Below are 24,632 nucleotides of genomic sequence, written 5' to 3' on the forward strand. Positions count from 1 at the left end.
ATGTAAAACACAAAGACTGTTGGTACGGAAAAACTTTATTTAAACATGTGACAGACAGGGACGGGGGATCAGAGAAGCTAGAAGGCTTCGTGTTTCAGATGGAAACGGCGCCTGCAGACCGGCGAGGACGTAACGTTCACATGTCAAACAAAAGTTTTACTATGTGAGGTCAAAGGTCACGAAATCAGACATTCCCCAGATTTGCAGGCTTTGTTTTTTGTCTGCTCTACCTGAGGATGTTGCTCGTGTTCAGACTGTATATCAAAGATGGACTGAGCGGGCGGGGACTCTGATTGGACAGAAGTCTACGAGCCTCTGCCGAGCTGATCTGAGTGCAGCGATTGGTGTTTGGTCTCAGGTCCGACTGAATCAAAGGATCACCGTTGAGATTACCGACGCCTCCGAGTCGCAGAGGAAGCGGCTGCGTCCATCTTCCACGTACAGTCTGTGCTCACTGATCAGCGTTTAGAGTCGGTGTCTGCAGCAGACGCACGATTACGCGACGGTTTGCTGGATGATTTAGAAGAAACATGCAAAGATGGTCGAACTTGGCTTTACCGTGCCGCTCGATGACATCGTCGTTCCGTCTCTGCAGCACCAAACAAACGGGGGAAAATATAAAATACACATTTCTTAAAAAATAAATACTCGTATAGATGTCTTAACTTAGCTACAGTAATGTGACGCCCACCACCGGTGCTGATGTGTACTCAGGGAGTGTGAAGGTAAGATATGAGGGGGTGGGGTTAAACATGTGGGCAGCCGCGCGTTCCCACGGCGCCGTGCACAGCGAGCGGCTTTGACAGCGGCGCCGCTCTGTTGTTGATGCTCGCCCGGCGGACGCAGCCGTGGAAGGACGCCAGCCCAGGGGGTAGACCGGGTACAGTGATGCCACCTAGTGGACAGAGAGAGGAGTGACGCGTTAATGAGGCGCTGCACTGACAACGTGTGCGACTGTATCCCTGTTATGCAGTAATGAGTAGTGTGACTAATCAAGCATGTTTGAGTAAAGACGTTAAACGCAGACGGGAGGCGACAGATTTGATTAAAATCTGATAAGTGATCAAAGAAACTGGTCACACGGACAAAGTGGCGAGGATGTCAGGAATGTGGGAACAGGAAACGGCTGCATTTAGGTGGTGGAGATCTTCGTGATCCTCACAGAGGCCAGTCTGCATCACTGAGGTGGTCTGTGAACGCCGTGCACTCACCTGGCACGCCTCCGAGGTAGACCGCCTCCTTGGGCCCCGTGGAGCGGCCCTTTTTGGGGCCGACAGCGCGCTCGCTGGCTCCGTCCACGTGCAGCTGCAGGACGTTGTTTTTCTTCACCACTGCAGAGACATTTCAGCATTAGAGCGGTACAGCGACAGGGGAGTGCACGGAGCACGCGTCTGAGGACGAAACTCACCTGAGATGGAGTGCCAGCGGCCGTCGCACAGCGGCTCTTCGGGAATGAACGATGCAGAGGTCTCACCTTTCCCGCCGTTCACCGAAACGGTCACCTGACACACACACGCAGTGCTGATGAACTCAAGTTTAGAGATTCGCTCAGAGGAGGCTTCAGCGGTCCAAGCAGGAGGTGACGCCTCTGAGTCACATCAGAGGAAGGACCGCACGCCACAACCACCAGCCCCATTTCTAACCCAGTAAAGTCACGTGTGTCATTTCTGATGCATGACCCCCCCCACACACACACAGAAAGCCTACACAAATTCCACAATAGATGTTTAACATATAAAAATCGCTAAAAATGCAGCATGTAGCAAATATGACACACATTAAACATTTATGTCCTAATGATTATTTATTTTTGCTTTAATTTGTTTTTAATTGTAAAAGTTGAAGAAAGGCAGTAAATCGCAGTAATGCCATATCGTGAGCAAAGTATTGTGATAATATCGTCCTCTGAAATGATTATTGGTGAGTTATTGGTGACTATTTTCCGATGAAGATATGACCGAGTAATTCATTATTATCAGGATGTCCTAAAAACTCCCTGAAAAGCCTTCAGCTAATCCAAAATGCTGCAGCAAGAGTCCTGACAGGGACTAGAAAGAGAGAGCAGATTTCTCCTGTTTTGGCTTCCTGTTAAATCCAGAATTCAAAATCCTGCTCCTCACATACAAGGCAGGGCTGTACCGCATCGATTAACACTGCAGTTTTACATTTTTTGGGGGGGAAGTTGCAGTCCATACAGACAATATTCATTTCTAAATTATTAACTAACAATCTTGTGCTTAAAGCGCTTTCTCAATATTGTAGATTGTAGATGTTAAAATTAATCATGACCTCGGCCTCCTCTGACGACCTGTTTGCTGTTGCCTGCTGCTGAAAGGCAGCGGGCAGAGGGGACACTTGGGCAGAGGGGACACTTGGGCAGAGGGGACACTTGGGCAGAGGGGACACTTGGGCAGAGGGGACACTTGGGCAGAGGGGACACTTGGGCAGTGCATTTGTTGCAGCATATAATGTGTTTTCTGGATACACTGCTGCTTTTTCAGCATTCAAAGATTGATGGCTCCGTGTCAGAGCTGGCTATGAACTTCAGACAGATCAGGCCTTAACTTAACAAAAAAGTCATCAATCGTTCTTTTCATCTTTTCTCATTACCCACAGCTACATCCACTCTGTGGGGCCTAGGCTGCTCACCAGGGCTGGGCATCATCACTGATTTCTATAATCATTCGATTCCAGCTCTCAAAGTCCTGATTCGATTCGCAGCCGAGTGTGAAGCAGCAGGAATGAGGATCAGCACCTCCAAATCTGAGATGAGTTCTGGGATGAGTTCCTGTCCCAAGTGGAGGAGTTCAAGTATCTCGGGGTCTTGTTCGCGAGTGATGGGAGAAGGGAGCCGGAGATCGACAGACGGATTGGGGCTGCAGCTGCAGTAATGCGGACGCTGCACCGGTCCGTCGTGGTGAAGAGGGAGCTGAGTGTAAAAGCGAAGCTCTCAATTTACCGGTCGATCTACGTCCCTACCCTCACCTATGGCCACGAGCTGTGGGTAGTGACCGAAAGAACGAGATCGCGGATACAAGCGGCAGAAATGAGCTTCCTCCGAAGGGTGGCTGGCCTCTCCCTTAGAGACAGGGTGAGAAGTTCGGCCATCCGGGAGGGGCTCAGAGTAGAGCAGCTGCTGCTCCACATCGAAAGGAGCCAGCTGAGGTGGTTCGGGCATCTGACAAGGATGCCCCCTGGGCGCCTCCTGGGTGAGATGTTCCAGGCATGTCCCACCGGGAGGAGGCCCCGGGGCAGATCCAGGACACGCTGGAGAGATTATATCTCTCGGCTGGCCTGGGAACGCCTTGGTATTCCCCCGGATAAGCTGGAGGAGGTGGCTGGGGAGAGGGAGGTCTGGGCTTCTCTGCTTAGGCTGCTGCCCCCACGACCCGGCCCCGGATAAAGCAGAAGAAGATGGATGGATGGATGGAAGCAAAACAGCAAAAGTCAGAGGGAATTCATGACGCATTGATCAAATGTGAAGCGTAGTCTGCTGCTTCTTTTGCTGCTGGCTCGGTGAATTTTGGTTGGAGAGACAAAACCTGCAGCTCAGAATCAGTGACGTAAACAGAGCGGACCGGACGCATCAGAATCGCTGAGCTCCGACAGCGTGTCCGTCTACGGGCCGTCGGGGCTGAAAGACAAAGCTGATTCTGACGCGTTGGGTCTGCTCTGCGTTTACGGCTTTGTGTGGAGTCCGTGTACCTGCTCTCATTTGCTGTTTGGTGGTTGTTGAAATAGTTTTGTGAGCTTTAATCTGAGAATCTGGCGTTTCTGCCAAAACACAGTTATATTTAAAAGTCAATTCAGGATTTAATGAATCGATATCGCTTTATTCAAGCTACTCACCTCCCACTTCCACCTGCACTTTCAACTGGACCACAGCCAATCAGAGAAGTCCCGCCCCTGACTATATCTGATTGGTTTAGCCCACGATAGGGACATAATGTGTGTTTGTTGTTGACCACACGGAGAGTTGCAGAGATTTTTTTTTTTTTTTTTTGTTACCCGAACAGTTGGTCGCACCACTGAAAAATTTGGTTGCCTTTGCGACCAAATTTTTCGCACTCTAGAGCCCTGCAAGGTCTTAAATAATCAGGCCCCATCTTATCTTAATGACCTTGTAGTACCATATCACCCTATTAGAGCTCTCGCTCTGCAGGCCTACTTGTTGTTCCTAGAGTATTTAAAAGTAGAATGGGAGGCAGAGCCTTCAGTTTTCAGGCCCCTCTTCTGTGGAACCAGCTTCCAGTTTGGATTCAGGAGACAGACACTATCTCTACTTTCAAGATTAGGCTTCAAACTTTCCTTTTTGCTAAAGCATATAGTTAGGGCTGGACCAGGTGACCCTGAATCCTCCCTTAGTTATGCTGCAATAGACGTAGGCTGCCGGGGATTCCCATGATGCACTGAGTTTTTCCTTTCCAGTCACCTTTCTCACTCACTATGTATTAACAGACCTCTCTGCATTGAATCATATCTGTTATTAACCTCTGTCTCTCTTCCACAGCATGTCTTTATCCTGTCTTCCTTCTCTCACCCCAACCAATCACAGCAGATGGCCCCGCCCCTCCCTGAACCGGAGGTTTCTTCCTGTTAAAAGGGAGTTTTTCCTTCCCACTGTCGCCAAAGTGCTGCTCATAGGGGGTCATATGATTGTTGGGGTTTTCTCTGTATGTATTATTGTAGGGTCTACCTTACAATATAAAGAGCCCTGAGGCGACTGTTGTTGTGATTTGGCGCTGTGTAAATAAAACTGAACTGATTTGAGTGGGAGTGGGGAACAGTGGGGCACTGCAAACTGAGGATACCTGCAGCTCTAAGCTGATGTTCAGGTCTTATTTAGAGGTCTGGCTGTTACACGCTGACTCCTTTATGTCGTCTTTTCAGAGGAAACTGAGTCATTTATTTAAGTTATGATATAAAAACATTCAGAAATAAAAATATTTGACATCACAAATTTAAAACCTGAAAAACAGCAAGTAGACCACGTTCAGGAGAAACGCTGCCCGAGTCTCACCTTTCCTTGGATGAGAATTAAGCTCAGGTGGTGGTCAGACGATGTCCCAGCATGCAACAGCAGCCCAGAGTCCACGATGGGTCGAACTTCGAGCTGGATCTCCAGATCCCGACTCAGAGCCAAGGACTCATCTGCAGGGAGGGACAGAGGCGCCGCTCAGACATGACGACCCAATGTGGCCAACACGTGCACAGAAACGAATGGTACGTACCGATCATGATGTGTCCTCCCCGTCCAGAAAAGTAGGCTCCGGGCTGCAGAGGGGTCGCGAAGCAGGGCACTGTCCCCTGGCTGTGAGCGGGGTCTCCTGCAGGGGCTCCGTTCAGCATCAGATCCCGGATGCACCCCACAAACCCGGAAGAACCCTGACCCTGAGGTTAAGAAAGAGCAGAGCTTCAGTACCCAGCGTGAAGAAGAGCAGAAAGGCGCGACCTTCACTGCACAGAGGTGTCAGCCTGAGCGTGGAACCAGCAGGAGAAACGCTTACCGCCACAGAGGCAGGGACTCCTCCTGCGTATAACGGTGCGGTGAGACGAGTCCGGTCTCGTCCAGATATCCTGTTGGACTGAACACTGATACCGTCCACAATCAGACTCATCTTCTGCCCTTCAAGCTTTATGAACACCTGCAGGGACACGGAGCAATCAGGTTACATCATTCAGGTAAACTCAGGTGGGTCTGAGACACAAACACAGCTGGTAGCAAAAAACGTTAGCTCAACGCTAACACGCTAACCAAAACGTGGTTTTAGTGTCAGGGTTACAGTTAGGTTATGGTTAGGATTGGGCTGAGGGTTAGGCATTCATTTTTGATGGGTAAGCAGCTAGGGAAAGCATTATGTCAATGAGATGTCCTCACTAAGTTATGAAAACAAGTATGTGCGTTCGTGTGCATGTGTTTGTGTTTTTGTGCTTGCTCACCGTGTGCCACTGGTCGTCGTTGTACTTCCTGTAGCTGCGTAGGTTAAACTTCTTCCCAAACTGAAGCAGCAGGTGGCCGTTTGAGACTGTGAGCGTCATCACGCCTCCTCCTCGCTGCCTGCTGGTGGCGCTCAGCACCAGCCCGTCAGATGAGTTGATCCTCAACAGCATGGAGATGTGAGGCCTGCAGACAGAGAAACACGAGTATCTGAGCTGTAGTTTGGTCCTTGAATACGAGGGGGCGGAGTCTGTTTAGCAGCTTGTGTCTGTGTAGGTTCTCAGTCATCCAGATGATGGCATGCAAGGAGCTTAGAAAGAAAGGGACTGGATCTCTTAAAGTTTCTTTCACACTCACGTGGAGCCGAACGAACTGGGCAGGATGTCGTATCTCTGGAAGCTGTGGGTGGAGCCACTGAAGTGCGTCGCTCCCCTCTCGTGGTGTGACACCTCACCCTGACACGAGTCCCTAGTGTTACGACTGCGAGATCCTGACGGCTTCTTCAGCTTCCCCTAAGAGAGAAAACCTTGAATTTATCACAGTCACGTCTTATTGTTGTTGCTGTGTGTACCTTCACTTGTTGCTGTGTGTGTACCTTCACTTGTTGCTGTGTGTGTACCTTCACTTGTTCCTGTGTGTGTACCTTCACTTGTTCCTGTGTGTACCTTCACTTGCTGTGTGTGTACCTTCACTTGTTGCTGTGTGTACCTTCACTTGTTGTTGCTGTGTGTACCTTCACTTGTTGTTGCTGTGTGTACCTTCACTTGTTCCTGTGTGTACCTTCACTTGCTGTGTGTGTACCTTCACTTGTTGCTGTGTGTACCTTCACTTGCTGTGTGTGTACCTTCACTTGCTGTGTGTGTACCTTCACTTGTTCCTGTGTGTACCTTCACTTGCTGTGTGTGTACCTTCACTTGTTCCTGTGTGTACCTTCACTTGTTCCTGTGTGTACCTTCACTTGTTCCTGTGTGTACCTTCACTTGTTGCTGTTGTGTGTACCTTCACTTGTTGCTGTTGCGTGTACCTTCACTTGTTCCTGTGTGTACCTTCACTTGTTGCTGTGTGTACCTTCACTTGTTGCTGTGTGTGTACCTTCACTTGTTGCTGTTGCGTGTACCTTCACTTGTTCCTGTGTGTACCTTCACTTGTTCCTGTGTGTACCTTCACTTGTTGCTGTTGCGTGTACCTTCACTTGTTCCTGTGTGTACCTTCACTTGTTGCTGTGTGTGTACCTTCACTTGTTCCTGTGTGTGTACCTTCACTTGTTGCTGTGTGTACCTTCACTTGTTGCTGTGTGTACCTTCACTTGTTGCTGTGTGTACCTTGCGCTTGTTGTTCTGTTTTGGTTGAGCAGCAATGATCTGCTGAGGCTGTTTAGCAGCAGGACACTTCATAGAAACATCTACATTGTTGGTGGCTTTCAGCAGGTCCAGAACCTCCTGCGTTTCCCTGCAGATGGCAAACAAACACATTACAATCCAAGCTGAACTCACACAACAGCTTTAATCGTTTCAGTCATTTCACACAGGCTGATGAGTCAATCTATGAAGGCGGCTCATGAAAGTCATTTTTAACTAACCTCTCGATGAAAACATTAGTAATGCATCCAACCAGGTTGTTCGGGCCTTCGGGCATTCCTCCCAGGAAGGTGTTTCCCATTGTGGACAAGACAGTTTTCATTGTTGGGTTCACTGTGGTCTGAGTCGATGTCTCCAGCACGTCATCCACGTACAGACGTATCCTGAGAAACGAGCAGAGATGTCAAATGACACTCGGAACGCTGCTTCCTGTGGATGCGAGGAAAATGTAACCGCTGCCATCCTACCCGGTCACATTGTTGTATATGGTGACATAATGACTGATGTCATCGTTGTACGTCTTCTGCGTTTTAATCGCCTTGTTGCCAGCTTGCACCACGATGTGGCCTTTCTGCAAAAACACCTGACAGACGTCCTCCTGTGGCCACAGAAAATCACAAGAGTTTGAAACAAGGAAGAAGTCAGCACATCATAGATCCAACAGATCAGGACAGAAGAAGAATACGGGAAACAGACAGCTGAGAGGCAACGGTCAACAGGAAGTGGTTGAGGGTTTCCTCTGACCTGGTTTTTGTGGAAGAACATGAGTCCATCGGTCGTCTCAGTTCTGAAGCCAAGGCCGGCAAAGAAGTTGTTCATGATACTAGAAGCATCCATCACATTAAAGTTCAGGTAGCTCTGACCTGGGAAATAACCCTCACGAGCCAACTGCACATGCGCGCGCACACACACACACACACACACACACACACACACCATGAAAAACCTGCATCCACTCCTTTTTGTTACACGCTGATGGGTTCAGTGTGTCCTCCTACCAGCAGTTTGTCATGGCAGCCAAAGCTGACCCCATAGGTCTCCACATTCTTCAGGCTGATATACTGTTGTTTTTCCTTCACGTTCCTGATACAGGCCTTCACAGAGCCCGTCTTAGAAAACTTGTCCTTTAACCTGAGGGGAGACAAACACAATGAACTCAGTGTTAGTGACCCAGACCGGATCCCTGATAATAACTTATCCAATTAGAAACTAGAAGTTCACAACATGTTAAATCACATTAGAAAACACTTCCTACAGGTTTGTGTCCACTATTTAAAATACTACTTTTACCAGCTAGCTGCTAACCTAAATCTGCTGTCTGATGCTGACCAAGTAACTATCAGCATCTTTATGCTTAAAATCTCTGTAGCTGCCTGGACAGTACTCAGTGAGACCAGCAAACCCAGAAGACTTCAAATTAAATCAAAAGAAAAGTCCCAAGACATTACGAAGGGCAGTAATAACAGGACTCGTGCAAATCTGGAAAATAAGCTAAACAAAGGCACAGTTTGAAAGTTCACAGGCCTCCTGTCGACATAAACATGCATTAAAACATATGAGACAGCCCCAAAGCACAAGACTTAGTGGCGAGGTAACGAGATGAATTATTAGAGCTACTCTCAGCGGCTTCCTTGGAACAAGGCTCGGGTTTACTGTCAAATGGGACAGCAAATGTTCAATAGAATAAATAGTAAATACGTGGAATAAGTAAGTAAGTGTCTCACACATCCTTTTCCATGTTTAATTAAAATTAATAATTTATTGTTTTCCATCCATCCATCCATCCATCCATTCGCTTATCCTTTTCAGGGTCGCTGGGGGCGCTGGAGCCTATCCCAGCTGTCATAGGGCGAGAGGCGGGGTACACCCTGGACAGGTCGCTAGTCTGTCGCCGGGCCAACACACAGAGACAGACAACCATTCACACCTAGTGGCAATTTGGATTATCCAATTAACCTATCCCCACAAGCTGCATGTCTTTGGACGGTGGGAGGAAGCCGGAGTACCCGGAGGGAACCCACGCGAACACAGGGAGAACATGCAAACTCCACACAGAAAGACCCCGGCCTGATGTTGGAATTGAACTCAGGACCTTCTTGCTGTGCAGCAACAGTGCTAACCACCGTGCCACCGTGCTGCCGATTTGTTTTAATTCAAAAGCCTTTACATTTTTCATATTGTATATTTCATTTATAATGTTAAAAAACAGGAGTTAGATTTGCCCATCCTCCGCTCCAATCTTTAATCATTGACATGACAACAATTCTAGAGGGTAACATACAAATGTCAGTAGGGCCTGTGCCACCCCAGATGCCCCCTTTAGCCCTGCCCCTGTGCCTCTTTTCCACTCATGCAGTTCCAGACTCGCTAACGTTAGCTTAGAAATGGAGCAATAAGAAACTTAGTGCACGTACATCTCCGGCATCTTGTCCTCTGGCACTCCACCCAGGTAACAGCTGTTGTCAAATTGAGGGATGCCTTTTATGTTAGTCCTGATGGCATCGTTTTGGTTGTTCTTCACCATAAGTAGTTCATTCCAGATGATGAGAAACAGCTATATGGGAAAAAATGCAGCACGTCACAAACAAGTACACAATACTGACCACTAAAAGGAGCAATCAGAGTGATCGGCATGCTTTCAAAGTAGGAACATGAAAAACCACGCAGAGGGACTCACACTGTTGGGCTCGCCGTTGCTCATCTGCAAGAGCTCAGGCGGAGCCACGGGCTCGACGTCCACCAGAGAACCGTTAATATTATAGAAGAGCTTGACCTGGCCACGAAGCACCGCCACACACACAAACTGATTTTGCTGCACAGCAGACAGAAAAGAAATCCAGTTACAGAGGAAAATATACAGATATGTGTGTAATAAGTACAGTGGGAACCAGAGCCGGACATTTGATGGCCATGACCCCGGTCCAGGAGGTCGACCCTTCCACTAACGGGAAGGTTGGCTGCTATGGTGCAGCTATCAGAGCCTGAATGTTAAAGTGCTGCTGCGCATGAGGCTTGTTCAGAGCTAATGAAGTACAAATACTTCTTTACTGTATTTGAGTAAAGAAGTTGAATCAGTGTATTTTTATACACAAGTACCTGTACTTCAGTAGAAGGACAGGACATCTGCACTTTTGCAGCTCGGGCCTGTTGTATAAAGCGCTCTGAGTGCTTGAGTAGAAAAGTTCATTCTTCCAGTTACCCTGTATAAGAAGTAACTCAAGCTTCTTCTGACGGCTCCGTATTTGCACGAGTGTCACCACAACAAACAGAGAATAACAGAAGTGATGATGACCAGGGAAGAAGTGCAAAACCTGCAAATGCGAATCCAATATGTCAGGTTATTAGAAGAAAACCTAGAACACGAGTGTGGAAATGAGGCAGCTTTGTGTGCTGCACGCAGCGACTGGACTCCAGGGTCAATAAAGCCTGATAATAAGTCATGTGGGCGTAGCAAGGTCACCTGATTACTCTGTGAACTCTCTTTATGCTGTGCATGTGATCTGTTTGTTCGGTGTATGTAAATATGTATATGTACTGTTCTCTTTAGTTCTTACAGGAGGAACACTGTCATGTCATTGTAGGTACAATGACGATAAACCCATTCTATTCTATTCTATTCTATTCTATTCTGTGTTACGGCCTTCAGCATTTTTGCTATGAACTGTAGGGGATTGTGTGTAAAGAGCACCCACTGCTGTGAATAAGGAAGTGCAACTAGCATCTTCTTTCATTATAATAGGGGCGGGGCTTACAAGGACAGGTGAGCAGCCCTCTGAGGGTCTGTGAGCGTATAAGCAGCGTTACCTCATTCTGCATCATCAGCAGGATCCCGTTCTGCGACTGCAGTTTGATTTCCTGTTGCACGAAGTAACCTTTTCCTGACTGAGAAAAATTAAACTTTGCATAGCCGGTCCCATCAAAGTACGCTCCATCACTGACATAGGGCTCAGAGGTGGCTCTTGTCCTGTTTGTTAAACACACACACATATTTAAGAGACAAAGTTAGGAGTTGAAACACACCAGAGTATCTCAGAAAATAACAAAATGATGAAAACTTTCTTTTTTTGTAAAGTCATCATTTAATAAGTGATGAACGTTCATCCACTCGTCTGTGAGCCAAGGGCGTAGATTTGGCATGGACGGAAGGGACATGTCCCCACCAATATTCAGCGATTATAGAATTGTCCCCACCAATAATTTGATCTCTTCGAGTAAAGAAAAACAAGAAAAAAAACGATCTGTCAGCGTCTCGTTCACCCAGCAGAGCAGAAAGAGTTAAATTACGTTCTCTACTGGAGTCCTACATCATGTGACAATTATGGCCAATGTGATTGGCTGAGCCTTTCAGGGAGCTCTGTTTAGTTTCAGCAGCGGTAAACCTGCGCTGCGAGGAGGAGGACGGCAGCAAAGAGGAAGAAGCTGGATGTAAGAAAGTGTTTTTCAAAGAAACCTGTGAGTCACTTAAAGCCAAGTTCACTCATAAAATGTGTCACAATAACGTCACAGGCTATGCTAGGCTTTGGCCCACATCAGTCTGAAACTGTATGTAACCATGAATAACGTGTTTGGGAAACTACCTGCACAATAGGCAGCACTGTTAGTTCTCTCAGTCTCAGAGCAGCGTTTCTAATTTTGATTGAAACTGTCAGAGGAAACGGCAGCCTCGAGCAGCCCGGATATTAGTTTACAGAGGCTGTTAGAATTATATGTCTAACGTTAACATGTTGGTGACACAATAATTTCATCCTAATGGCACTGACGTATTCATAGGGTTAATGTTTGAGACAAAATGTCATGAGGTCGTCATGATTTTGCAAATATTCCACCTTGTAGTGCAGTTTGCACAGTTTTAAAATGCACTCAGCCTACAAACATTACTGATGAGTCAAGATCTGCACAAAGTGACAGAAACACTGAAGCAGCTGCACATTTTATTCTTATTGTCGTGTATGTCCTGTTTGTCAGGTGAAGAACCAACACAAAGCTCAGAGAGTGATGGTGACACAAGATCACAGGTGAAATGATGACTTGTTGGTTCATGACTGTATTTGAAGCTCATGTGTGACTGCATGTATGTGGAATGTCTCACTGTCATTCATCAGCTGACAGAGGCAGCTCTGCCATGTTGTAGCTCAGAGGTGAAGAGGCGAGCTCACAGGTGACTGATGAGTTGGTGCTACAGATTAACTAGTATTTATTATCATGACAGTTGTCAGGCTGCTGATGTAAATTGATTCATTAGTGTATATTTGACAAAGAGTCTGAATTGACACGTCTCACTTTTTATATGGCACAAATCAATGTGTTATTTTATCAGGTGGAAATATATCCTAGTGCAGTCAGAGGGGAGGAGCCAGGGCCAAAGGTGAGGCCCATCACGAACAGAATAATAATTTAATCTGAGGATAAAACGCAGGTACTGAGGCTGAAAGAAGCTTCAGTGCTCTCAGAAGACTAAAAACAGGGCTAAGGTCAACAATGACTCAAATGGGATTAAACAATGCTGCTGTGTGTCCACCAGGACAGACTGGACAGTATAGATGTAAAACCAACATGCCAGCAGTTTATCTCAATTAACGAGAGGAGCAGGCCTGTGTTTGGCTGCTTCACATAGTGAACGTTGAGTTGTTGTGTGGGACACCAGTAGTATTAATGTCAGTTGCTGTAACAGTAGCTCATGCTTAGAATAGAAAATCCCAGCTCACTGATCTGATCGGGCAGTAGAGCCTAAACTGTTGCATAATGTTGCTGAGAGATCTTTGACTCTGAGGTCATCTTAGACGAGTAGTTTTATGGACAAAACCCAGCAGGTCACTCAGTGTTCCCTTAGTGCTGATGTGTCAGAGATGTTGGTGTAACTGAAGTAATGCTGTTAAGTCCTTAAAGTCATATTCTTTTATTGTTCTTTTATTTGAAGCTATTTTTATTTTTGTATGATACCTGATTTATATGGATTATGGCTGAAGTAAACTAAAGCCTGAAATACTTAGTCATTTGTGTAATAATTCAACTATGAATTGTGATTTTAAACGGTTTAAAAGCACGTAGAATAGCACATGTAGGCAAGTATATTTCTCCTCTTTTTATTAAGAAGCAAAAACAAAAAGGAAAAACAAAGAAACAGGGCAGGGTTCGGTGGTTGAATCATCCGTCCCCACCAACGCCAAAACCAAATCCACGCCCTTGCTGTGAGCGTCAGTGTTCAGCTATAAGCTTAAATTCAACAGAAAGAACACAAACGTTTGCATTTACACAATGATACTGAAATGAGATGCAGGAACAGCAGACGGACCTGGCACACGGTATGTCCACCGTGGTGTTGAGATTGAAGACGTCCACAAAGCTGTAGAGACTGATCACCTCCTCGTTCAGATAGTCCAGCTCAATGCAGCCCTTAAAGTTGGGCAGGGCGAGCACTTCAGGTGGCTAAAGACAAAAACACCAGAGAAAGTGGAAACTCTTCATTATTCCTGTGGTCGAGGCACTAATGTGTAAACATCAACGAGCCTGCGTACCAACACAGGCGTTCTCAGTTATTCTCACTCTGGCTCCACCTGCTCAGTTTTATTGTACTGACTAAAATAAGCGTAACATGCGGAAACGCTCTGTAACTGGTGGGTTTACAGCTCTTCCAGTACGTACTGTGAAAGTATTCGGATATCCTCCCACATAGAAGACGGTGTCATTGGCCGAGAGTTTGAGGAGCCCCTGATCTCCTTCAGCCTTCTCAGAGTATTTGCTGGTTGAGGTGTCCACAGATACGGACATCAGACCGTGCTGCAGCATCCTACGCGCACCAACACCGGAGCAGATCAATGCTACAACTCCTGCACACAGCTAGCATAAACATTCATGTTTAATCGAATGACACCGTGTTGTGTTACATCGTGCGCTTCACCTCTCCAGGGAGACGGTGCTGAATCTTCCTTTGGACTGGATGTCGTTTTTCATCTTCACAACTGCAGTTTCTCCTCCAACGTTAAAGTACCAGTGCAGCCGTTTCCCCACCAACGCCATGCCCAGGAACTCCTGACCCGGCTGCAAACCCCAAACACAGATTTAAAATACACGACACCTCCGATGTTCACGAGTCCTAAATTTATCCCAGTTAATAAAGACACACCCCGACGAGGACTGACAGACTTGACGAGCGACATGAAGTCCAATCTGTCCTCACACTTACGTTTTTGTTGCCGAGGTAAAACACAAACTGACTGTTGGAAGGATCCTGTCGCCGCGTCCGCACTGCGTCCGGCAGCTTGATGTGGAGCTTCATGGATGTGTAAGCAGCCAGGTCAGCCAGGTTAGGCGGCGTACGCACCTGAACGCCTGATCTCCCATTGAACTTCATGGATACGCTCACCTGGATGGGGAAGGAGGAAAAGAACTCGTAATGGACGTCAGGACAGGTCCGCTCCCCTCTCAGTATAAATGGAATCCGTCTCCACCTTCAGGTTTCTGGGAACCCACATCTCCACTGATCTCACCTGGACCCACAACGCCATCGCCCTGGTAACGAAGGTCGAGCAGCGGCTGCACTTCCTCCGTGTCCCGCTGCTGGCCTTCTCCCACTCCTCAGTCTCCCACACCTCCAGACTCACTAACAGCTTCCTCCCCCACAGCCAATCAGACTGTTAACAAACACTGGCCCCGCCCCCACACCCCACCCCTACACACCGACCTCACCAATCTGAGCCATGGTCTGAGTAACCCTTATCCCTCAGCCCACTCACACTCGGTCCTTTCCACTGCCTCCGATCACTTTGCCAGTATTTTGTTCTCCAATGTGTCTGTGTATGATTTTGTGTATATTTCTCTGTTGTCTATGATTTATATTTTATTAGGACCCACAATTTAGCTGTACATGTACAATGACGATAAAAGACTATTAGAATGACGTAATTTCCTTAGGGATTAATAAAGTAATCTGATTGTGATAAGGACCTCTGATGGAAACACCTAGCACTGACCTCCAGGACTAAAAAATCAAATGAAAACCTGCAGTTCCTCTGATGTCCAGCAGAGGCAGCAGTGAGTCATTCCCATGTCAAAATTTTACATTCGAAATAAACATGTTTACAGCCTCATACACAAACTGTTTGGCCTCTATAGACAGGTGGGTGCTGACACAGGTGGCTGTAGCTGCTAGCTGTCGGCTAGGCTAAACTGGACCTCTGGACCGTGTTGTTGGAGTCTTTCGGAGCATGTTTAATGACATCATGTGACCAATAACACGGCTGCTGTGAGGTCACTGCACTAACACAGCGCCCAACTCAGCACTATGAGCAGGTATCTGCGATAACCAAGCTAGCTAGCAATAGCATCCAAATATGGCCACATATTTGGCTCTGTCCATCTTTTTATACAGTCTGTGGGTGTACCTTGTTGGCAGTATTGCGCGCCTGCTCTATGAGCTGTCGGATGCGATTGATGTTCTCGGAGATGTTTGGCATCTGAACAGAGTAATTCTGCAGGTCGCCCAGCCTCTTCAAGAGTTCAGGAATAGCTTCACCCAGCCTGTGCACTGCAGACAGACAGACAGACATTTACAGCTCATGTCTCACCAGCGCCCCCTACGTGAGTGTTCAGGTAACATCCAGGCCTTTTTACCTGGTTGGAACACCTTTCAAAGGCAAACAAAATTAATGTCTGACACTCAATTTAAAAAATTACAATCTGAGATGTGCAGCTCAAACAGAACCACGGCCTAACCTTTGGAGGGCTCAGCGACCTGATGAATGATTAGAGACGAGTTTCATTTGTGGTTCCTGAATATTAGATGTCTGTCATTAGTCGCAGTTTTCAGTTTGACATGCTTTTATTTTGGTGGAGCTCATAAATAACCCCCAAACAGTTGTGGCAGGTGGCACCTTTGAACTGTTCCTGTAATTTGGTGTTATATACATAAAATCAAATTAAATAATTCATCATTTCTTTCAAACTGCTCATTTCTTCCTAAAGTCCTGAAATTCAAAGACATTCAGGTGAGTCGTGCTCTGGACAGTTCAGACGTTTGTGGAATTCGTCCGTCTTATTATTTTATATAATGTTAGTTCTTCGTTTGATTGTTTGAGTATGTTGGGTCTTCGTTGGTTCAGTCCCGAATTTTTCTTAGCTTTTCATATGCTCAAACATTATCTCTGTGTTTGGTTGCTTCCTGTTTTATTTTGAAAGACTCATGCTTTGTATTTGGATCTACTTCCTTTTGCCATTTGTATTTACTGTCTCTGGCTCGCTCCAGCTGTTTGGAATCTCTGTGATCAGTCGGATTTTGGATCGATTGTTTTGATTTATCAGGATTTAATCTCACTTTGACCTCAGTTTCTGCGTCTGCCTGTGCTTGGGTCTGAAATCTTTCGACCATCCCCACAGCGCATGGCAGCGAGCGTTTATCACTCACCGGTGTTGTTGGCGTCCATCAGGGCGGTGTTGATGTCCTCGCTCGTGGCGTTGGCGTCTCCGTAAGTGTGCTGCCATTCATCCAGCTTCTCTTTGATAGGACGCAGGGTGTCGTTGATGCCGGTGGCCGTCCTGTTTGCCTTAGCCGCTGTTTGCTTGGCTTCGTTGACCTGTGCACTGATGTCTGAGCAGCACAGAAGAAGAAGACGACAGGAAGCCGTGAGCGGTGAGGAGTCACGTGGGAAACCTTAAATACCCAAATTGTGTAAGCGCAACGTGTTTTAAACAGTCGTACTTTTGGTGGCGTTGAGGTTGCTCTGGAGCGCCTCCAGGTCCTCGGTCAGTTGAACCTGTTTGGTTTTGGCGTCCTGGAGCCGGCGCTGAGCATCTTCCAGTCGTGGCCTCAGAGCTGCAGCAGAAAAACGAAGGTGATGCAAACTGAAGATGAAAGGGTTCATTTATGAATCTCTGCAATCCAAACTGGGCTTACTGGTGTTCAGGTCATCATTCAGCTTCTCCACTTCATCCTTCAGATCCATGCTGTGGTTCTTCAGAGACTCCGCCTTCTGACCGAGGTTCTGGCCCTTCACGCTCTGAAAACAAGACCAACACACTTTCAGTTTCGGTTTTTAAAGTCACCTCAAAGGACAAACTTGTGATTTTGGTTTTTTTTTTTACCTCTAATGTGCTGTTGGTAGCCTCGCTGGCCATCTTGGCGGCCTCCTCGGCCTGCTCGATGCTGACGACGATCTTGTTGTACGACTGCGTTACGTCTATGAATCCGTCCTTCTTTGTTTCTGCGATCAAACTGCAGACAGACGCACACAGCTTTTGGTTTGGTTTCATGAAGCACAAGAACTAAATGTCGTACACCTACCTGGACAGGTTCATGGCCAGGGCGCCGAGTAGCTCAGCGTGCTTCTCCGCCTTCTCCACCAGCGGGATTTTAGAGTTAGTCTGAGACAAATTCTGAACCTTTTGGGCCAGCAGCATCCGGGCGCCATCCAACTGAGCTGCAAGGTGCTCGTACTCCTGAGGGAGAGAAAGAGCTGAAGGGGACGTAGCCTGGTCAAGGGGAGGTAAAGACCTAAAGAAGAAAGTTTTTGATCTTCAACAAGAATTCTGATTCTGAGCCTGCCAGAGCAACGAAACAGTCCGAGCTCCAGCCTCAGATCTGTGAGCTGTAACCAGCCATGGTTCACCATTAGCAGGTGTTAGCATGTGTTAGCACTGTTAGCAGGTGTTAGCATGTGTTAGCACTGTTAGCAGGTGTTAGCACTGTTGGCAGGTGTTAGCATGTGTTAGCACTGTTAGTAGGTGTTAGCAGGTGTTAGCACTGTTAGCAGGTGTTAGCAGGTGTTAGCACTGTTAGCAGGTGTTAGCACTGTTAGCAGGTGTTAGCACTGTTAGTAGTTAGGACGTAGATTCCGGCAGACTGAGAACACTTTGAGGGCTGAATCACGGCTGTGCTGAAGATGAAGCGGCCCCTGTAAATCTGTGACGCATGCACACACAGACAAGTTTAATGTGTGACATTCAAACCTCTTTGGAGTTCTGCACCATGGACCACACGTCGTTGTTGACTTGATGAAGGTGATCTGCAGACACGTTCAGCTGTTTTCTCACCTCGGTTGACTTCATCTGCAGGTCCACCACCCTCCTCTGACAGACAGACAGACAGCGGTTAGTCATCACTTGGTGTTCTCCACGTTCTCCATGTTCCTTCCTCTGCTGCTCTTACGTTGTGGTCGTCCAGGCTTTTCTCGTTGGCGTTGTTGATCTCGGCAGCTCTCGCCGTGTTGTTCACGGCCTCATTCAGGGCGTCTCGGAGGTCCATCGTGTCAGCGTGGAGGCGGGAGAGACGGTCACTGATGGATCGAGTTAGGTTGTCGTTTTCCTCGTGACGGTCCACCAGCTGCCTGCTGACCCGATCCAACACTACGAGAACACAAGACACAGACGGGCGGTCCTGTCAGCTCAAACACAAACCTGCTCATTAGCTTTTAAACGCTGAAGTGACATCAGCAGCGAGTCAGAGACATTTAATAAAACCATCAAACATCCAGATGTTGCAGCAGATACTTCATCCCTCGTTCTCGGGCAGGTGTGAGCTGGTTCACAGGTCCGACGAGCTGCTGGAAGTTTAACTCGTCGTCTGTGACCCTGATCTGATGTTCATGTCTTCTCAGAGGGCGTCTGGTTCCTCCTGACACTGTCGAATGTTTCATCCCGTTCTGCGAATTCTGCTTCATGCAGAGTTTGGGTAAGTTCGGTCTCTTCCTGTGTTAATGTCCTGGTTCTGTATTAGTTCTCTTGTTTATAGGGCTGCACGATTTTGCATAAAATGAGAATCACGATTGTTTGGCTTAGAATTGAGATCACGATTCTCTCACGATTCTCTTTTCCAGTATAAATATTTATTGCACTTATTAACTGCACATCAACTTCGTAACAGTTGAGACTGAACATAAAAACAATAAATAAACATAAAAACAACAAAATGTTGTACTGCTTGAAATTCCGTCTCCACCGTTGCTCGACGCTGCGTGTATAGAGCAGGTAGTGCAACAATAGAAAAATAGTTGCGGGACGGCACTGTGCAGCGTTTGTCTAGGGTGTTGATCGTTTTCCTAAATCCCTCGTTTTGCACAGTGTTGATGGAGCCATATCTTTGGTCAGGTGATAAGTGATAGCCTCCGTAATGTCTTTGTGCCTGCGGGAGGTCGACAGGTATAGGGAAGCGCTGTATAAGGTTCCCATTATTGATGTTTGGGTGGTTGACCGGGACGGATTTTCTCCTGTCACTTTCTCGTCATCCCTGACGTGCTCTCCGTTGTTGTTTCCCTGCTAATTTTAGCATCACACGGCACAGCTTCTGTATCACGTGGTATAAGGCTCCGCCCTTGTCATTTGTTGAGCAGGAAGAGTGAGCGCTTGTTTTCATGCAGATTACGTCCCGGATCAAAATGCGGTACAATCGTCGTCTTTTTTTTAAAAATCGTTGTCATTTGGAAATGAGATCGCACATAAGTATGAATCGAGATCGCGATTTTCTAACGATTAATCGTGCAGCCCTACTTTCCTGTTTTACTTTGAAGGTCGTCTCTCTCGTCAGATCGGTCTGTGGGTTAGACTGAGCGTGCTCATCACAGCTGATTAAAATGAATAAACTTACGTTTCTCAGCCTCTGCCTTCTCTTTGTCGGCCATCTTCTTCTGACCTGTGCAGCTCCTGTGCCTCATCTCCCTCAGCATGGCCTGCACCTCCCTCATCTTCCTCTCCCTCTCCTCGCCATCCTCCTCTGCCTCCGTCTCGTTTAGCGAAGAACTGTTCGACCTCAGCAGAAGTTCTGTGGACACACAAGCACAAGGGTCCAAGCATCGCTCTGCCTCCTGTCAGGTCTTCAGATTTGAAACTCTGTTCTCACGCCGTACCGTTTATATTGGCGCTCACGTTCCCGAGGAGGGACAACACATCCTCGGCCCGCCGGTACGTTCTGTTTGTGCCACTGTGTAGCTCGCCGACCCGGCTGGTCATTGCCGACGTCTGGAAAAAAAGACAGCTGTCAGATTTTATGTGTGTTAATGACGCACGTGTGATACAAACCTGTGTGCTCTTCTTCCTGCTGCCTGTAAAACGTCGACAGACAGTTTGAACAAACGGAAACCGAACTGGCGTCGAGGAATCGTCGCCGTGAGTCTGGAATGTTAGCGTTAGCCTACGGCCCGGTGACAGGTCTGCATCATGAAGTCAGGTTTTTCCGATCACCCGTGAATGCACCACCGGAGACACAGCAGACCCCGCCCTCCTCGCTGCCCTGGCTCAGGATTAAAGCTCAGAGAAGAGCGGGCCTTTACAGGAGGCGCTCCCAAAGTGTGGATCTGGACCATCGGAACAATCGCGTGTGTGTGTGTGTGTGTGTGTGTGTGTGTGTGTGCGCGCTCCTCACTTTGTTCTGCAGCTCGTCGATGTCCTCACTGATGGTGCTGATTTCTGCCTCCAGCATGTCGGTGCGACTCAGGCTGTCTTGCAGTGTGTTGTTGTAGTCCTCAATGGCCCGCTGAATCATGGGAAAGTGAGTTTGATTAGTGCCCCTGCAGCACGGTGCTCGCAGCCTCAGGTGTGTGCTTGTGCGTGAACTCACAGCGGCGTCCTCCATGGACTTGTCGAGGCTTTGCAGCTGAGCCCGGGCCACGGAGCTGGCGTTCAGGCTCCTCAGCCGAGCCGACGCCGACAGGAAGTCGTCGTCGAGCCTCTCCAGATCCTCCAGCAGCACGACGACGCAGCTGTCGCACACTGAGAGAAAAACGCACACGCTGAGCTTCACCGGATTACAAACGCTGCAAAGAGCCTCTGAGTGTGTGAGACTCACGCTCGCAGTGGATGCCGTGCAGGTCCTCCGTCGGGACGCTGTACCTCTGCAAACAGACGTCACACTGTCGGCCCGTCATCCCGTCGGGACAGCGACACTCTCCTGTGCGCGGGTCGCAGTGTCCTCCTCTGCAGTCACACTCTGCAGGTGAGGGAGGGGCTTCAGGTTAAACACACCAACATGCAGCGCAGTGACTGATCAGGCCGCTGCAGCTGCCTCACACTGACAGACATCATCTGTTATTGGTTAGATGATGTCATTAAAGGCCGTCAGAGCCTTTAATGACATCATCTGACCAATAACATGGCGGCATGGTGTTAGCAGGTATCTGTGTGTGTGTCACACAGTAGATGTTCTTGTGCTAATCTACCTGAGCTCTTGCTTTCTAACAGTCACATGCACAGGGAGGCTTCAGAGAGCAGCTTGGGGTCAGTATCACGCCCAAGGATATTTGGCAACCAGACTGGAGCAGGTGGGGATCGGACCGCCAACCTTCCCGCCAACCTTCCCGCCTACCTTCCCGCCTACCCCTCTTTTGTGTGATGATGTTTGTGTTTCCTCACTCTTGCAGCCGTTGGGTCCGTAGTCCCAGAATCCAGGAGCGCACTGCCGGCAGCTCGAGTCGCTCACTCCAGGCCTGCAGGCGCACTGACCGCTCTGAGGGTCACACGGCTGGACGAGCGCCGCAGCGGCGTCACAGTCACACTTACGGCAGCCGGAGCACGAGTCGAAGCCAAACGAGCCATCCTGAGAGGAGGAGTAACAATAATCTGAATGAGCATTTTAGAATAACATACGTGTTCTGAAACTGAGCAAACACGTCACCAACCGCAGGACTGACCTCTGACCTCGTTACATCATGAATCACCTGACCCAGCACGCCGTTTCTCCTCTTATACGGCTCGTTTTTTTGTGACTCATTTAGAAAAACGTATGTTTCCGTTGTATGTATGTTTTTAAAAAGTATTCACAGACCTCTTTCTGTCATCACTCTGTGACAGTCTGAGCTACATTCATATGTTCTAAAGATGGCGCCGCCGCGTGGATCACTGTCGACTCCTCGTGCGGCTCTAGACCACTTCCAACATGGCGGCCGTGTTTAAATGACAGATGTTGTGGTGATGTGACCTCAGAGAGCGCTCTCACCTCGCAGCGATCGCAGAGCGGCCCGGTGACTCCGGGCTTGCAGCGGCACTGTCCGCTGTGCGGGTCACATGACTCGGTTCCACACGGAGAGCAGTCACACTCTGCATTAGAAAGCACACACACGCTGAATCCACCTGCAGCCTGCACTGCCAAACCTGATCACGTGACCGCGGGACGCCGAACTCACGGGTGCAGTTTTTGGCGTTAATGGCGTCACCGTAGTAACCGGGGGCACAGCTCTCGCAGCGCAGCCCGGCCGTGTTGTGCATGCAGCTGAGGCAGTGTCCCGTCAGCGGGTGGCAGTCGGTGAACAGCATGTTGGGGTCCGAGTTCCCGCTGCAATCGCACGTCTGACACCGGCTGCCCAGAACCACCGGGTTGCCGTAGAAACCTGGGGCACACCTGTGAGAGAGGCCGACAGGTGAAGCATTTTTAACTGAAATACCTGATGATTATGATGGATACACAGCGTGTGGCGTTTTCCTTCCTACCAGCATCATTAGTTTGTATATTTAACTTTATCATTCATTTCATAAAATTATTAATTTTTATTTGATTTCTTAATGACTGAGAACGTTTCAGGGTGATTTCAGCACCATCAGCCCTCACTTCATCCTCTGTCTGAAACAGGCTGTTTAAGCTCCTCCCCCTGCAGACCAACATTCTTTCTGATTGGCCCTCTTACATGGGTGGAGCTCCTGAACCCTGAGTATTTGGAGACGAGGTCGCCCGCTGACCTCACTGTGAGGAGCATGTTTAGTACGGACGTCTGGAGCGCGGCTCCACTCGTTTACCTTTCGCAGTTCGGTCCGGCGTAGCCGGGCATACAGCGACACTGCATGCTGTCACCTCTCTGCACGCAGCCCTCTGCAAAACTACAGACAGACAGGAAGGAAGAAGAGTGAAAAACTACAAATCAGGACAGCATCAAAGCACGTGGGAGACTCTTAGTTTGAAAAACAGGAAATGTTACTTGTGGCGTTCCTCAGGGCAGCAATGTGGGGCCTTTAACATTTTCAGCTTCCATATTTACTGATGACTAAACACTAAATGCGCCTGAATCATTGAACCTTAAATTCATGCTAAATTCCCAGTATTCCCAACAAACATACAGGAATGGGCTGAGGCATAGGGAGTGGAGGTACTGACTTGTTGGATGGAGCTCTCAGCGGGCAGGGGCAGCTGGAGCACGTCACGGCCTGACCATCCACGCTGTTGTTACCTAGGAACCCCCCCTGGCACGTCTCACAGTGGTCGCCGGCCGTGTTGTGCCGGCAGTTCTGACGGACAGAGACAAGAATGGTTAGAGATCCGTGACATCAGAGCGAGAGGACGTCAGGAGGCAGCGTGCAATCAGAGCTCCTCACCACACAGATCCCAGATCCATCCAAACACTGGTCCGAGTGTCCGTTACAGCTACAGGGAACACACTTCCCCAGGAACAGGCCGATGGTGTCTCTGTAGTACCCCGGAGCACATCTCTGCACACACACATCACGACCTTTAACCTTTATCCGCCATCACCGCCTCCTCTTTGCGAGTCACCACCCCAACAAACCCAGATCCAAACCCCGTCCCTCACCTGGCATGAGTCTCCCAGGTAGTTGGCGGGACACATGCAGATTTCCACATTGTTGGCGTGGCGTCCAACAGGCAGGCTCTCTGCACCCTCTAGCACGGCGCCACGCAGCGACACGGACTGGGCTGACTGGGAGTGCAGGGCTCGGATCTGCAGAGACTCCAGCCCGACCAGAACCATCATCAGCTCCTCTCGGGACACCGGGTTACCGGTCCGAAAGTGACGGAAACTTCCCTGTAAGCACAGGAAGGACACGAAGAAAACATCGTCATCGGCTCCGCTGTGAGGTCACATTCTGACATCAGCTGAGTGACAGGTACAGGTGCACTAGCTGACCAGAGCTTACGCTGCACAAGTGTTTACAGGGAACCTCTAAAACGGCTTCCTGAGGCCTCTCATGGGGTCAGGAGTCAACAGCTTTCTAATATCACAGAAGAATGCACAGGTGACGTTACCTCAACGATGTGGACGATGCCCAGGTGAGGCTCCTCAGGGGACGAGTATTCTCTCTCCATGAACACCAGGGTCATCTGGTTACCCTGGACAACAGAAACAGGAAGTAAAGCTGTCAGCATGCTAACACACAGCTAACGCTACATATGAGAGGGCACAGGTGTGTGTGTCTGTGTGTGCACGTGCGTGTGCGTGCTTTGCACCTTGAGGATGATGTCGGGTTTCGGGGCCTCGGCGGGCAGAGGCAGCACGTCTCCTCTCATGGTCTGCGTGTGCAGACGGTACCTGAGATAGCCTCCGTAGGAGGAGACCTGTGCAGACAGGAGCAGATCAAAGCTCAGACACAAACAGAGCACCACGCGGCGTACAGGCTGATGAAACACAAAG

General features: G+C 48.5%; 1 protein-coding gene across 3 annotated transcripts in view; it reads right to left on the reverse strand.

The window, feature by feature from the left end:
• Positions 1-17: 17 nt before the first annotated feature.
• lama5 (laminin, alpha 5) overlaps positions 18-24,632 on the reverse strand; it is a 73,361-nt gene continuing 48,746 nt past the window's right edge. For 2 of the 3 annotated variants that reach the window (XM_014410258.3, XM_014410257.3), the window contains exons 38-79: positions 24,449-24,556; positions 24,248-24,331; positions 23,796-24,026; positions 23,581-23,694; positions 23,363-23,493; positions 23,008-23,088; positions 22,401-22,615; positions 22,214-22,314; positions 21,631-21,814; positions 21,068-21,208; positions 20,840-20,991; positions 20,645-20,755; positions 20,130-20,241; positions 19,871-20,044; positions 18,437-18,633; positions 18,238-18,357; positions 17,573-17,727; positions 17,374-17,503; positions 17,186-17,288; positions 16,991-17,104; positions 16,697-16,879; positions 15,678-15,820; positions 14,480-14,659; positions 14,195-14,334; positions 13,939-14,083; positions 13,589-13,722; positions 11,101-11,260; positions 9,974-10,108; positions 9,711-9,850; positions 8,295-8,427; positions 8,041-8,184; positions 7,764-7,894; positions 7,518-7,679; positions 7,261-7,387; positions 6,296-6,450; positions 5,941-6,124; positions 5,508-5,645; positions 5,232-5,391; positions 5,021-5,151; positions 1,409-1,502; positions 1,212-1,331; positions 18-895 (exon numbers count right to left, since the gene is read on the reverse strand). In XM_014410258.3, the coding sequence (XP_014265744.3) occupies positions 747-895; positions 1,212-1,331; positions 1,409-1,502; positions 5,021-5,151; positions 5,232-5,391; positions 5,508-5,645; positions 5,941-6,124; positions 6,296-6,450; positions 7,261-7,387; positions 7,518-7,679; positions 7,764-7,894; positions 8,041-8,184; positions 8,295-8,427; positions 9,711-9,850; positions 9,974-10,108; positions 11,101-11,260; positions 13,589-13,722; positions 13,939-14,083; positions 14,195-14,334; positions 14,480-14,659; positions 15,678-15,820; positions 16,697-16,879; positions 16,991-17,104; positions 17,186-17,288; positions 17,374-17,503; positions 17,573-17,727; positions 18,238-18,357; positions 18,437-18,633; positions 19,871-20,044; positions 20,130-20,241; positions 20,645-20,755; positions 20,840-20,991; positions 21,068-21,208; positions 21,631-21,814; positions 22,214-22,314; positions 22,401-22,615; positions 23,008-23,088; positions 23,363-23,493; positions 23,581-23,694; positions 23,796-24,026; positions 24,248-24,331; positions 24,449-24,556 (5,946 nt within the window). In that variant the 3' untranslated portion in view covers positions 18-746. The remainder of the gene's footprint in view (positions 896-1,211; positions 1,332-1,408; positions 1,503-5,020; positions 5,152-5,231; positions 5,392-5,507; positions 5,646-5,940; positions 6,125-6,295; positions 6,451-7,260; positions 7,388-7,517; positions 7,680-7,763; positions 7,895-8,040; positions 8,185-8,294; positions 8,428-9,710; positions 9,851-9,973; positions 10,109-11,100; positions 11,261-13,588; positions 13,723-13,938; positions 14,084-14,194; positions 14,335-14,479; positions 14,660-15,677; positions 15,821-16,696; positions 16,880-16,990; positions 17,105-17,185; positions 17,289-17,373; positions 17,504-17,572; positions 17,728-18,237; positions 18,358-18,436; positions 18,634-19,870; positions 20,045-20,129; positions 20,242-20,644; positions 20,756-20,839; positions 20,992-21,067; positions 21,209-21,630; positions 21,815-22,213; positions 22,315-22,400; positions 22,616-23,007; positions 23,089-23,362; positions 23,494-23,580; positions 23,695-23,795; positions 24,027-24,247; positions 24,332-24,448; positions 24,557-24,632) is intronic. The other variant, XR_001341950.3, reaches the window with a different exon arrangement.

This window comes from Maylandia zebra, linkage group LG20 (assembly GCF_041146795.1).
Source record: "Maylandia zebra isolate NMK-2024a linkage group LG20, Mzebra_GT3a, whole genome shotgun sequence".
Lineage (NCBI taxonomy): Eukaryota > Metazoa > Chordata > Actinopteri > Cichliformes > Cichlidae > Maylandia > Maylandia zebra.